The sequence below is a fragment of the Meles meles genome, chromosome 2, assembly GCF_922984935.1.
Source record: "Meles meles chromosome 2, mMelMel3.1 paternal haplotype, whole genome shotgun sequence".
NCBI lineage: Eukaryota > Metazoa > Chordata > Mammalia > Carnivora > Mustelidae > Meles > Meles meles.
Genome location: NC_060067.1, coordinates 165,669,205 through 165,684,548, shown reverse-complemented (window position 1 = coordinate 165,684,548; position 15,344 = coordinate 165,669,205). Strand labels below are relative to the sequence as shown.

The window sequence follows — 15,344 nt, the reverse complement described above, 5'->3', positions numbered from 1 at the left end:
GGTCCAGAGTCAAGGCCATGTGCTCTGGCGGAAGTGGGGGCGGCCAAGGGTAGAGGGCCAGGAAGTGCGAACTGCCCCGCTCACCCCGGCCCTCTTAGCTGCCACACCTGGCCCTGGAAGAAGCTGTCGCATGTTCCAGTACACTCCCCCCTGCCCCCCCACTCCCCAACAAGGGAGATGTCCTACTGCATCACAATCCCACGTCTAGGCTCTGGATTCAAATCCCAGTCAGCCACATGGCAGCCATGAAATCCCAGGCAAGTAGCTCAGTCCCTCCAGGCCTTCTTTCTCTTGTCCCTACTACCTTCCTCTTAGGGCTTCTGTTAAGACTAAATGAGACATTCATGTGAAGCACAGTGCCCCAAACCACATGCTAAGTGAGCAAGTGTTTTTTCCTGATCTTCTTTTTTCCTCTTCTCTTTCCTTTTCCTTTCTTTCTTTTTTCTTTTTTCTTTTTTTTTTTTTTTTTTTTTGAGAGAGTGAGTGAGCATGGTGGGGAGGGGCAGAGGGAGAGGGAGAATCCACGGCCAGTACAGAGCTCAACGTGGGGCTCCATCCCATGACTTCAGGGTCATGACCTGAGCCCAAACCCAGAGTCCAATGCTAACTGACTGAGCCACCCAGGCACTCCCTTCCTTCTTTAACTATTACTGCTGTCGTTAATATGTTACACAAATCTAAGCTGTGAGAAGAGAGTTTCTAGCCAGGAGAGAACAGACGCAGATGGAAACACCCAAGGAGTCACCCGCTCCAGCCTTTCACGCACTGGGGGAGTCCCTGGGTCACCCACGAATAAGTACTTTCTGTGATAAAAAGTTCTCTCCTTTGTGGAGTATATGCTCAGTTCTCAGGCAGTTCAAATTCTTAGAAAGTTCTTTCTTCTAGGGAGTCAAATTTACCTCCCTGTAAATATCACCCATTGGTTCTGATTCTGCCCCATGGAACACAGCTGGATCACCCTCGTTTTCCAATTAGATGTCTTCACATTCTTAAGGAAATCGTTAAAGAATTTTTAAAGACAGTTGTTACGTCTTCCTGTCCTGTTCCAGAAGGCTTGCCATCCCCACCTCGTCCAGCTCACTTGACATAAACGTACATTTACACAGCCTCGCTGTTCTGGTTGCTTTCCTCATGCTGCTCAGGATCTTTCATCAAATACTGTGGCCAGAACAGAAGACACTCTTCCAGGTGTGGTATGAAGAGTGCACAGGAACAGAAATCTCCTGAAATCAAGGAAGGAGCTCTCCGATATGCTGCACCAGCCCCTCCTTTGTCTCTTCCGAAGCGCATGTGTTCAGGGTTGGGGTCCTGAGGCCAGGGGACAGTGACAAACCCAGGTTCCTTGTGTCAGGGCAGGGTGTCTGTCTCAGTCTTATCCACTTTACAGCATGGCCGTGGAGGGGAGCCACTCTCTGTTCCCGTCAGAGCTGAGTTCAGAATTGGGGGGTAAGACTGTGCTGTTCCTTTTGGGGGCTTCCATGGGTGTGTGTGAGGGAGGTGTGTGTGTGTGTGTGACTGTGTGAGTGTGTGTGTGAGAGAGAGACAGTGTTCGGTGGGGGGGGGGGGAGAGCAAGAGAGGATAGGGAGAGAGAGAGAGAGAGAGACAGAGACAGAGACAGAGAGAGAGAATTTTCTGCCTGATCCAGGAATTCTCCTGGATGGCAGAATTGGTTTCCATAACGACTTTCTGATATAAACATATTTGATAAAAATAAGTTAACAGCGGAGCTGTGGTGGAGCACAGACTCTCAGAGTGCTGAGAGAGAGGGAGGGAGAGAGAATGAGGGAGAGAGAGAGAGAGAGCGCGCACAAGCTCTTCGAAGAACAGTACTTTCCATTTTTCCCCCCACCCTCCTGGTCAGCCTATCTATACATAGTTTCCATAAGCCAGCTAAAAAGCTTTGTTGACCATAGTCCTTTCCTATCCTGGCCCCTTTCCTGCTTGTACACATCATATTCATTCTCTCTCTCTCTCTCTCTTTCTCCTTAGTTACCTGAAGCACTACAGTATGTATGGGATAATATGATAAATTCATTTCCAATTCACTGCATTATCCCTTGAATATTTTAATGACTCATTGAATGGAGTAAAAAAAGCTATTTCAAGTGAACAATTATGCTGCATTAGTCTGAGGACTGATTATATTTAAACAGTGCTCACATGGATAACAGGACACAGCGACCTCAGCATACGAGAGCTAATTTGGCTCTTATCTCCAAATAATTTTACACGGCAAATTACCATGAAAACCTAAAGGGCTTTAAAAACATTCATCAAAAGATAATATTACACTTTGTAGCAACATTTTATTTAAATTATTTTGAATGGGAATGAGAGCATCTCTGCAGTGGGACAATGACAGCAAGGTGGGGGACTGTGAGTGATAAAGAAATGGCGAAAGGGTGCTGGCTTGTGTTAAAAAGACAGATGGCAAGTGTCCGGGAAGATGTGTAGTCCTCACAGGGAGCACACCATAGGCCTGACCGGCCCTGGCAGCCCAGCCCCCTGCCCTGGCTGTGGTCTGGTTCAAGGGAGCACAGGACAATTCCCAAAGGCTGACTGAGGGGACCCATCCCTTTGTCCCAACTACTAGTGCCTCTATGAAAGCAGGCCCTAGTCAGGTGGGGTTCTGCGGGCTGGGCCTGAACCCACCTGGATTTGAAAGGCAAAAAGGATGAGCTGTTTTTACTGGCAGGCTTGCCTCATTACCTAGAATTCTTACTTTGCAAAACATAAGTCTGAGAGCCTCAGGGAAGCTGTTCAATTCTAAGTGGCTACTCTAAGCTGGTTAGATCTCCAAGCTGGGGGTCATAGGGGAGAGAATCACATTTACTGAGGTCCTACTATTCCATTCAGAGTCAGGAGCCTTAATTTCCTTGAACACTGGGAAAGAGATAATATTATCACGCCCATTTTCATGATAAAGAAACTGAGGCTCAGAATTCCCATGTGAAAGTGCCAGAGCCTGGATCCTCCCCTAGTTCATCTGACCCAAAAGTACAGGCCTAGTCCCTGCCCCTTCAGGGTGGCCTTGTATCAGTCTGCTTTACACCCAGGGACCCCCTGCACTGTCCCTATCACCTAAAGCCTGCTATGGCCCTTAGCTCTTTAGGGAGCAGAAGCCGTGCCTTCCTGGTGTTCATTACTTAAATTAATGGACCCTCACAGTACAGGGCAAAGCATGCATGGACAAGTGAGCAAAGAGCAGAAAAACTAAAAATACAGGTCTAAATAAATAAGTTAATTAATCAATCCCATTTCCTTGGTTTGATCTCTTCATCTGAACTTGTGGTCCTGATAAAGATTGTTTATTCTTCTGTTTGTTATCATCTGCTTGCTTCTGAGCATAGACATTGAAATTGGAATATATATATTGCATAATATACATAATATTAGAATATTTATAATATTCCAGTATTACACACACACACACACACACACACACGTGCGCGCGTGTGCACGCACACAGTATATTTAAATTTCTACAGTATCTGCTGCTCAACTGGTTAGGAACAGGATAAATTTGCCATTCTCTATAGAGCCTCTCTCTAGGGACGCTTCCCCTCTTTGCATATGTAATTTCCTTCTCCTGTCACAACCCTGAAGGGTAAGGATTTGTGTCATTTTTACAGAGGAGAAGCCGCAGGCTCAGAGAGGCCAAGTGACTTTCCTGAGATCACTCAGGAGCAGGACTGATCGATCATTCAAGCAAAAGGGTCCTGGTGTGTGCTAACTGCATCACTGGAAAGCAAGGGGCTAAGATCCTTGATCTGTTTATTTGGTTTCCTATTTATCTTATTCACCTAACACAGTGAGGGGTCCCTTCAAAAACAACCTCTCATTATGGAAAAATTCAACCCTTGTAAGAAAAGTAGACAGAATAATGGGCTCTTAGAGGTCCTTTTAATTCCACCCAGAATTGGTTGCGCTTACAGCTGCCAAAGGTTGAGGGCACTGAATGAAAGGGAAACATGAACTTGCCGTTTCGCTTTCTTTCTTAAAACAAAAAAGATATTCAGGGCAAATTTTAGAATCATTGACGGTTTCTAGGAAGATTTTCTTTTTTGGAAGAAAAAAGGTACTCTTGTCTCCTTAATTGTTCTTAGTGTTCTTTGTCACCAATCATGATATTCTTTGTGGAAGGTATTAATATACCATCTTCCTGTGTTCAATATTCCCATTAACAATAAAAAGTCTAATGAAAATATCTGCATGAAAAGCTCTGAGCACTAATTTCAGAGACAAATAGAAGATGAACCAATAAGCTTTTCTTCTGAAATGAATGATGCAAATTAATTGATATCTTAATTAGGCTTTAGCACGAAGATTATTAGTTAGATTGAATCAGAACTGAAAAACATCTTAAAGAAGAAGCCGAGGACAGGGCACTGAGGGGAGAGAGATGTTGTCAATGCTCTGTTCGAAATCTCTTTTGTTCTACGAGAGGTTTTTCAAAGAGGGGGCGGAGAAGGACGGCATGCTTTACCCGGGAGTCCCTGCCTACCGTAGTCTGGCCAGCATTGGGGACTGAAGCCTTGTCCTGCCCATGAGCTAATGGGAACCCATCGCTGTGGGAAGTTCTGCCCCAGGAGCCGCCGGTGCCCCTGGAATCCCAGCCCCGCGCTGCAGCCTTCTTCCCCTGCCTCACTAGAGCAGAAGCCCTGGGAAGGCAAAGGTTTGCCCTGTTGTGTGCACATTTGCAGCCCTGGGGCCAGAGCAATGCCTGACTTAGGAACAAGGATAATGTTACCACCAGCAATTGTGCGCAGCTCACTATGCGTTCTGGGTACCAGTCCAAGCGCTCTACTAAAAAGAACGCATTTGAACTTCCTAACAAGGGCGTGAGGCAGGGACTACTGATTGGCCCCACTTTTCCAGGGAGCGTATTGCGATGCAGGTTCAGTTATCTGGCCCCCCAAGATCACATAGCCATACCGGTGGGTTCACATTCGAGCTCCAGAGTCCTCGCGTTTACACTTGCAAATGGCGGTGAATTGGTGAATTCGTATTTGTTGAATTTGGCGAACAAAGGGCACCAAGAACGCCTGGCTCCTACTGCGGACTTCTCTCGGGTTTTTGTACAAGTTTCCTCTCTCCAGAGCTTTATCCCACTCTGCAGTAGACTGCGGTCGGCCTCTCTTTGGGGCAGGGGGCTGCAGATGTTCCCTGTGTCCCTCAGAACTGCCTGCTGTTTCAACCTGGGCAGACGGCCTCCAAATCGCCCCTACTGAGGGGTTCCCATGGCTGTGGCTGCACCCACTACCCAATTAGACCTGGGTCCCTAATTTCAAGGCCAACCGGGGTTCCACCTCTGTGGCCACTGTGAATCACAGGGCTGCCGTCACTCTACATCGGCTGTGACTTTACGGTGTGCCTTACTGTTGAGGCCACTGACTGCTGAGGGTAACGATACTAGGTAGGCTTCACTTTTAACCTAACATATCAAGGGTTAAAATTACCGAAGGGTTCAAAATGCCTCCCAGGTATATTTCATCGCCCAAGATAGCATCCCCTGGAGAGGTTCCCTTGCAGCACCCATCTGTCCCATCTGTAAGAGGGAACCAGAAAGAGAGCCCTGGAAAGGCAGGCGAACCACAGAGACTCTGTTTCCCATCTGGCAGAGAGGGCACAGTAGGATGCCTCTTGCCACAGCAGAATGGCTGGCAGAGATGTTGTACAAACCACGTGGTATGGCAGGAAGGGTCTGCAATTTGGAGCTCGGGGGGGTTTGGACTGTAGACCCAGCTCTATGACCCTCTCGCCGAGAGACTGCATCAGCCAACCCCTCTAAGTTTAGCTTGCCCACCTACGAAATGGGCAAAATGCCTAGTTCCCAAAGCCATCATGGAAGTGTCAAAAGCGATTGTCACTTGAAAATTGCTCCACAGGTGGGTGACGACGGCAGTGACCAAGGCATTCTGACACTGAGCTCCGTGGTCTCCTTCAGCTGGCTAAACTTCTTTCTGGGGACTCATGCTCCCCACACTGACAGAAGTGGTGCCTGGGAATCTGCATTCTAACATGTTTCCCAGCGGATTTGAACTCGCTCTAAGGTCTGAGACCCAGTCAGCCACCAGGAACGCCCACACAGAGGAAGTGCTTCTGGGGTTGATTAGAGCCTTCCCCTTTTTTTTTTTTTGGCCGAGGTCCACAGCCTGAGACCCGAACGAGCCTGGTTTTTATACTGGCCACATGGCTGGAGGAATTTGGGAGCTGGTGGGCGGGCTGAGTAGATGGGGATGAGGGGAGCTGCTGCTTCCTGCTGGACTCTTGGATCAGGGAAAGTGGGTGAAAATGTGCCTGAAACCCAAGCCGCCTCCGGTCTGAGCGGGAAGGCCGAGGGCCATGCCCGGGCAGGTGGCTCTGCTAAGCTCTGAGGCTTAGCAGTCTTGCCGGACAGCTGTCACCTGCCACCTGTCACCTGCTGCGCTTCTCAGCTGGGCTGCTGAGAACCCACGTCTGTGCCACGAAGAGCCTGTGACGGAACTGTCCCAAGTGCACGCTGAGGGGAGGGGGATGGGCGGGGTTGGGGGGGTTCAGACTTGGAAAAGAGGCAGCCTCACAGCCCCAAGCGGCCCTCGATGCTGAAATTACTCCATCCACCACGGTTTCTGAAATCTGCCTCAGAACTCGCCTGTAGAACCCTCTCACAGACAGCCTGGTGTGGGATGTCCGAAGCAATACTCCTCTCTTGAGAGCTTCACCCCCTTGTGACTGCCAGGGGATCCCAAGGTACAGAAAAGAGCCAGGCTCTAGACTGGGGCAGGATCCAGTATCTTTCCCTTTTGTGTCCTCAGCTCCTCTCCCTACCCTGATGGTATGAAAATGCCAGCTCTGCCCCTTTGCATTTTATGATGTTTCCAAGGCTCTTCACAGGGCTTGGCCCCGGGGAGGTGCGTTGAAGTGATGCCCCCACTTTCCCTCAGGCACCTTCCAAGAAGCCGCTGCCGGAAACCTCCCTGAAGGGGGCCCCTTCCAAGTCTGTCCATAGCCGGCACTGCCTCCGAGGATGGGCTGTCCTCCCCAAGCCTCCCACTCTAGGGGCTGTGAGAGCCCCTGCTTTGCTCAGGAGCACCAATGGCTAGTTCACACTGATACCCCTTCCTCAGCCCCACAGAGGTGGGAGGAAAAACACGAACTCCTTACACTCATGATACTATGGTTTCCAAAGCGCTCTCCTTGGATTATCATGACAACCGCACAGGGGAGGTAACATGGTTCCTATCTTACAGATAAACATGAACGCCCACAGGGACTCCGGGCAACTTAAGGGTGATCACTGATTTGGGGACCAGCCAGACCTAGATGCAGACTTAGTCTTTCTAGTCCCGGATGCCCACCATCTTACTGTTGATGCCTTCGCACACCCTGTGAAGGCCATCCGCGAGCTCTCTGGCGTAGATGCCTGGATGGCATGGATTTTCCAGAGTGTGCGGCCAGGCGCTCGTGAACTCCAGATTCAACAGTCAAATGAGGTTGGAAAATAAACGCATACTCCATAGTGCACGTTAGAATATTAAACGCTCTAAAAAACCCTTTAGTGAGGAATGGGATTAATACAGTGCAACCAGGAGTCTCCAAAACTTGTTTGGGAATAGAATCTTTTTATTCTTCCTCCACATAACGCCCGTTACACTGCACCCCATTTGTGTTCCTCAGACCTACTCCGGAATGGATGAGTGAGGTTCCCTTACAATTATGCGATGGCAGAGGGACACAGAGGAGGGGAGGCCTCTTGTTTCTGTACAAAGGAAAGGACATCGCCATGCCTCCCCCAAGCCCCTCAGCCCATTAGGAGGGGGGAGTGCCTGCTGGACCCCCCTTGGCCAGCTCTGCCCCCCTCCACCCGGGCTGCACAGAATCACCCCCGTGCCTCTGAATCCAGGCCCCCGGAGGGGGTACGCTGGAGCCAATTGTTAAATTTTCAAGAAAATTGGTGAGTTAATCGTTAAATCATCAGGAACTCAAAACTGGCCACGATGGAAGTATTTACATTATAGAAATCAGCAAACATGACAAATCGGGGCTCTTCCCACCTGGTTTATCCCGAGAGCCCATTTACCCATGCACCACTGATCCTGGATGTTACTGAAATTGTTAGAAAACTTGGAAGGGGCTGTGACACCTGGGTGCAGAGGACAACCTGACACACAAGTCCTTGCCCTTCAGAGTCCCCAGCCCTCCTGAGTCAAAGCCGAGAATCGCACAGAACAGTCATCCTCTAGCTATAACCCCAAATGAATCACAAAGTGCCTGCTGGCCTGCTTACCTTTATATCGGTTACTAGCCAGTGTCTCCAGAACTGAGCTTTGGGTGAAGACCTGCTCGGTGCATCTGGATCCACCATCACCAGGATGTAGTTTGCGTCCTGAAACACATTCACCGGAAAGAAATGTAGCGTCGTGGCTAGAATTCTGACGGGAAACCTGCAAGGTGCAATCTCTCCTTTGATCTCTACTGCAGCCGACAATGGCTGGCCGACCCCTGTAGCTTCCTACCCAGTCCATCTTTGTTCTCGTGACATGCCTCTTGGGTTACGTGTTTACTCTCAGAGAAATGAAGTCTATTAAGTAGACAGCTGAAAAGCCTGGTTTTCCCTTTATGAAGAAGAGGAAATCAAACAAGCATATTTACTAAGCATCTGGAAGTTCCTAGCGTCATGCTGGGTGCCGTGATGGAAAACAGAAAGTTAAAACAGGGCTTCTGCTCTCAGGAAATTTACAGTATGGTTGGAGCAACTTATCCATGAATTCGGCAAACCCAGGAGAATTTAGTCTGTGTCGGGGACGGTCCCAGTGGCAAGGAAAGCTAGGATCCATTCATCCCTTTGGCAAGCACTGAGTGAATACCTACTGTGTGCCGGAAAGCGTTCTATGGGCTAGGCATCCAACAGAGAACAAGAAAGTGTGAGCCTTACCTTCAGGAAGCTTTCATTCTAGGGAAGAGGCACAGATTTAAAAAAAAAAAAAAACACTCAAAAAGCAAACCCCAGCCACAGGGAAATGTCCACTTGGGACCAGTACTCCAATGAAAACAAAACAGGGTGGGGTGAGAGGGAGCAAGCATTCTGGGAAGAGGAAACAGCCACTCCGAAGGCCTGCGGGTGGGAAAGAACAAGGCCTTAGGGAACAGCAAGAATACCACGCGGCTAGGGGAGAGCAAGGGAGAGAATGGACGAGGCCAGATTTGAGAGGTGGGGTTGGTGGGGGGCGGGGGGAGGGGCGGCGCAGGCACAGAAGGCTTTGTAGGCCTCGGTACCGGGAGGAGGAGGGTTTTACTGTAAGTGCAGTGGAGAACCATTGGAGGGTTTTAGCCAGCAGACTGAGATGCTGTGATTTGTTTCTCAAAAACCGTTTTGGTGGTTGGGTGGAGAGGAAGCTGGGAGGCCAGTCAGGAGGCAGCTGTAAGAGCAAAGGGAAGGACGGTGGCATGTTGGACCCGAATGGTAGCAACAGAGAGAGAAGGAAGTAGGTAGACTGGGGAAGTATTTTTAGGTAGAATCAATGGGATTTGCTGATGGATGGGGCATTAGGGCATTGAGGGCATGGGAAAAGAGAATTTGAGGATGTCTCCTGAGTTTCTGGCTTGAGCGACTGGGTGAATGGTGCCATTTACAGACACAGAAGACTTGGTGAGGAGGCTGTTTGAAAGGGGATATTAAAAGTTCTGTTTTGGGCATATTAAGTTAGAAGTGCTTCTAAAAGTATAAAAGTCAGAGTCTGGAGTCTGGAGGAGAGATCAGGACCGGGTATCTAAGTTTTGGAGACACTGACATAGAGATGGACCTTAAACCCATAGGCTAATGAGATTCCTCTTGGCTGGATTAGACACGGAGCAGAAAAGAGGATTCTGGAACAGAAAAGACTTTTCTAGAACAGCTAACGTTCGGAAGAGAAGAGAACCTAGCAAAGGAGACTGTGAAGCCAGGAAAGTGGGAGCAACACCTGAAGAATAGGTATCATGAAAGCCGAGCCTAAAAGAGTTTTGAAAAGGGGGAGGGGGTCAACTATGCCGAATGCTGCTGAAGGGGAGAGCGAGATAAGGACACAGATATGACTGTGATGGGACAAGCTGGGGACACTGCTAACTTGGCAAGACCAGTTTCCGTGGAGTAGAAAGGACTGAGGTTTGCTTGGGATAGGTGGAGAGGAGACGGGAGATGTGGAATTGGAGGTAATCTGTAAAGATGATAAAAGAAATCTTAGTGTGAGGTCAGAGGTCTGGAGCGGCTGTTACTAGACGGGAGAGTCAAGAGATCTTGGAAGTTTTTTTAAAAATTATTCTTTTAAGAAAGAGGTGACAGTAAGGCATGTCTTCAGGTCCGTGGAAATGATCCAGGAGAAAGGGAGAGAGAGAGGTGACAGAGGAGAAAAGGGATCGTTGCAAGAGCCAGGACTCTGGAACGCTGGATGGGGACAGGACCCAGAGCGAAAGTGGAGGGGCCGGCCCTGGGAGATGCAGAGGATACAGGCTCAGACACAAGGGAATTGCAGAATGCAATGGTGAGGGGTGAGGAAACTGTCTTCTGAGGACTTCTGTTTCTTCCGTGGATTAGAAGCAAGGTCATTAGGAAAAGATGGATTATAGGGAGTTCGGGGACAAGAAGAAGGGGTGAAATAGTCATTTTGGAAAGTAAGAAACTGAACACACCATGGGTTTGTGGTAAGGTTCCCAGGTAATATGACATCGCACATCAAGTGTTGCGGTGCGGCTGTGAAAGGAATGGTGGCGGGGTTTCATGTGGACAGGGCCTCGGACGGGTCAGGATGCAGGATGAGAAGGGAGCGGGAGAGTAAGACGTGAGTAGGGTAAATAGAGAAGAGCTGGGGCGCCTCTTCATCTGAAGGGGACGGGACTGTAGACCAGGGCGGGAGTGCTGGAACATTTACCGTGCTCAGGGGACGCAGAAGACAGAGCCCAAACCTCTCTGCCTTGGGAATCCAGGCATCCTGCACAGAGTTGCTTTTGAACTTAATCTTGAGGAATGAGCAGGGTCAGGAAAGAGACTCTATAGGCAAAGGGAAGGGTCTGTGCAAAGGAACGGTGAGGTTCGGGGAACGGCAAGAATCTTGGTGTGCTGGGACAAGGGGCAGCTAGAGAGGAATGGTGGGCTACAGGGACTAGAAGGTAGAGAGCATGAAGTGTCCTAGGCCATTTAGAATTTGTTTTGCAACAGGACCCACCGAAATTGTTTGAATGGACCACTGACATGAGTAAGTGTGTGCTTTGGGAAGGCACATGATAAATGTTGAGTAAAAACCTAAAAGACGAGGGAAAAAAAAGTCAACTGAGATATGCTGAAGAGGGATCGCAACGGCTTGATAATGTAAGTAGTAGTAATGAAGACAGAAAGATGCATTTCAACAGTCCAGTCAATAGCAGGGAATGACTGGGTAGGGCCGATGAGGGAGAGGGAGGTGTCTAGGAGGACCCTGACATTCTTTCTTGGGCAACTAGGTCAACGACAGCGCCATGAGTATTAGGAGTAACGAATTTGGGAGACCCCGAGTTTGGTGTTAAAATGTGCAGGCAGGGGGTGCCTCAGGGGCTCAGTCGCTTAAGCGTCCGACTCTGGATTTTGGCTCAGGTCGTGATCTCAGGGTTCTGGAATTGAGTCCCACATTGGGCTCTGTGCTTCACGGGGCGCCTGCTTGGGATTCTCTCTCCCTCTGTCCCTCCCCCTGCTTGTGTTCACTCTCTTTTTCAAGTAAATAAATAAAAATTTTAAAACAGAGAGAGAAAATATGAGGGGGAGTGTGGGATCATATCCCAAAGAGCCAGGATGTATGGGTGTTTGTGCGTGTGTGTGTGTATGTGTGTGTGCGTGCAATTCTAGGGGAATCCCAGAAGGAAAAACTGTATAACTGATACTCCCAAGAATAAGTTCTAGCCAAAGTAATTAGAAAGTAAAAAGAAACAAAGTGTAAATACTGTAAAAGAAATAAAACCATAGACGAACCATAAGAGACTATGGACTCTGAAAAACAACCTGAGGGTTTTGAAGGGTCAGGGGTGGGAGGTTGGGGCAACCTGAGGGTTTTGAAGGGTCAGGGGTGGGAGGTTGGGGGAACAGGTGGTGGGTAATGGGGAGGGCACGTTTTGCATGGAGCACTGGGTGTTGTGCAAAAAGAATGAATACTGTTACGCTGAAAAAATAAATAAAATGGGAAAAAACAAAGAAATAAAACCATCCTCTTTCTGTCTTTTAATTAATTAATTTTTTTTTCTCTGCCTACATAAGAAATCCAAAGACTCAGCTGGAAACAGCTAGACTAATATTGTAAAGTGAGCTGTTACAAAATGCACACAATATCAGTACTTATTAACAATGGCCAAAAAAACACTTTAAAAATCTTATTTACAATTATAATACAAAATATAAAGTATCTAGGAATAGACTTGATGAAAAATCCAAGACTTAGACAAAGAAGCCAAAACACTACTGATGTAAATGAAAAGAAAACTTGAATAGATGTGGAGACACTCTATGCTTTTAAACTGAAAGATTCATTTACAGATATGTTGATATCCTTTAATTAATTAGTTAATGTAACACAAATCCACTCAAAATCCTAAATAGATGTTTTGGGAACTTCATGGAATAATTCTAATGCTCAGAATAGGAGAAAAAAATAAATTAGCCGAGGCAGTATGGAAAAATAAGGAAATGGTATTGATTTTGAAGATATTAAAACATACTATAAAGCTACAATAATTCAAACAATTTGGCATTGGTTAAATAACAAGTAACTAGAGGAAGCAAAGTAGAAAATCCTAACATGTTCTTAACATATGTGTATTTAATAGATGATCAAGTTCTCATGACACATGGGATATTTAATATAACAGAATAATGTTATTTCAAACAAGGAGGGAAAAGACAGATGATTTTTTAAGTGTTACTGAGACAACTGGCCCACCATGTGGAATAAACTTCAGTCTCCATTTCTTTCATATGCCAAAAAATTTTCAGATTTACATATGAAAATGAAAAAAAATCTTAAAAAAGTGATTTAATGAAATTTAGTGAATTCATATAATGGAATACTCTGTTAGAATTAGATCTTTATATTTTAATATGGGAAAATGTCTAAAATACACTAGTAAGTGAAATAAGCTACTGAATAGTCTGAACGATACCATCTAAAATGTGCAGGAAAACTTTATATATCTAACTATATATATATTTATAGATATATTTGCATATGCATAGAAAATGTCTGGAAAAGTACACACCAAACTGTTAACAGTAAATGGCATGAAGGAAAAGATTGATATATTTAACTAGATATAATTTTGAAACTTCTTTGACAAAGAAAAGAAAGCAAAATAAAATTCGAAGATAATGCTGAGAGAAAATATTTACAAGATCTATGATAGAAGGTTAGCCTTAATATGTAAAGTACTTTTTAAATCAATAAGAAAAAGAGTAATAAACCAATAGAAAATTAGATATGCTACATGAATAGGCATAAATTCCTAATATAAGAAGTATAAACGATCAACAAACATATGAACATTCATTTCATTAGTAATCAAAGATATGCACATTTTATAAAATAAAATCCCATCATGCCTATGCAATTGACATATATATTTTTTATGTCTATTCCCAGACTTTTTTAAGGTATGTAGAAACAAGGGGTAGGTTACAAAATCTTATGTAAGATATGATTTCATTGTCTTTGTTAACCAGAAGAGAAGACCAAAAATGTACATCATACAGATATATACCCTTCCATGGAAAGAGGACCAGGAAAATCAGAGCTGAAATGTTGACCATCTCTAAGTGATGAGGTAATTATGAACTATATTCTTCTTTGTGCTTTTCTCCATTTTCCAATGCTTGTGGAATAAAATGCACTGCTTTTACACATAGAAAAAAAAGGATTTCTACTTAAAAAAAACTTCTGTAAGACGTCCCCAAACCCTCATTTTTCTCCTTGTCAATGCTCAGAGTAATTCTTCTGTACGGCAGGCTTCTTTGCCTTTCCATTCCCCTCGTTCTCTGCCCTCCCAGCCCCCACGGGCAGCTCTCCCACACTGGCGTCTGCTTCTATAAGTGGTGGACTGGCAGACTGGTGGGTGAGTCCCCGTTGCATAGGGCTTTCTGAGGTGGTTGCATCCTGAGGCTTATCCTAGACAACCTCCCTGCTAAGCAAACCCGGAGCAGGCCTCTTCTAAAACTCAGCAGGAAAGAGAGGGCTTCTGTGGCGATGGTCTTTAGCCATCTCTCTCAGTGCAATCAGGGAGCTGGTTTTCGGTCCTTTCAAAGACCCCAATTGCCAACAGAAGCTCCCAGGCAAATATTTAGCAGAGGTGGGGTGATGTTCAGCAGACAAATTGGGAAACAGGCTATTCAAGAGCTTGGCTCATAGCTAGACCCCCTGAAGTCTGACCCAAGCCCCTTCTTGTTCTCTGCTGGTCCTTGGGGCAGACAGGCTGGCATAGGGTGGGGTGAAGGAGTTGAGCCAGCCTCTGGGCACGTGACACTAATGTAGGCTCATGGCGGGCCATCCTCTAGGCACAGCCTAAGGAGAAGAACGTGTAATCAATACTTTCAACAATGGATTTGTCTCCAGAGATTTCGCACTTGCCACATGTCTCCTTGCCTGAGACAAAACTGTTTTGCACTTCACTGAGGGTATCACACCGACCTAGTAAATGCCAGGTACGTGATAGGGACTCGCAAAGGCGTGCTGTGCTGTGGGCCGGGGATCTCGGCTACATCTTTCTTCTCTCTGGCTTTTTCTAGCAAATGAACTGATAGATGGTCTACTTACCTTCAGATTCCAATATCCATTCAGGGGATTCTGAGGCGTCTAGATACCATATGCAACTAATCCTGCTTAAATGAGCCAACAGTCCCTCTGCAGGGTATTGCTCCAAAAGAACTGAAATCGGGACCTCCAAGAGAAATCTGCACTCCCGCCCTCATCCCAGCATTTTTTGCAATAGCCAAGATGTGAAAAAAACCCGACATGTCCCTCAATGGATGAATGACTAGAGACAATGTAGTCTATACACACAGTGGAGTATTATTTAGCCCTAAAAAAGAAGGAATTCCTGTCATTTGTAACAAAAGGAATGAGCCATGAGGACATTACGCTAATTGAAATGGGACAGTCACACAACGACTAATATTGCATGATTCAGTTTATATGAGGTATCTAAAATTGGCAAACTCATATAAGTAGAGCAGAGAACAATGGTTGCCAGGGTTGGGGGAGAGGGGAAGGGAGAGCAGCTGGTCAATGGGTACAGAGTTTGAGTTACACAAGCCGAGTATGTTCTAGAGATCTGCTGAACAACATTGTGCCTGCAGTTAATAATACCGTATTAT

General features: G+C 46.5%; 1 protein-coding gene across 1 annotated transcript in view; it reads right to left on the bottom strand.

Annotated features, from left to right (window-relative positions):
- Nucleotides 1-15,344, bottom strand: part of PEBP4 (phosphatidylethanolamine binding protein 4) — a 198,540-nt gene that overhangs the window by 86,036 nt on the left and 97,160 nt on the right. Inside the window, exon 6 of the mRNA XM_045997435.1 lies at nt 8,271-8,369. Within this exon, the coding sequence (XP_045853391.1) occupies nt 8,271-8,369 (99 nt within the window). The remainder of the gene's footprint in view (nt 1-8,270; nt 8,370-15,344) is intronic.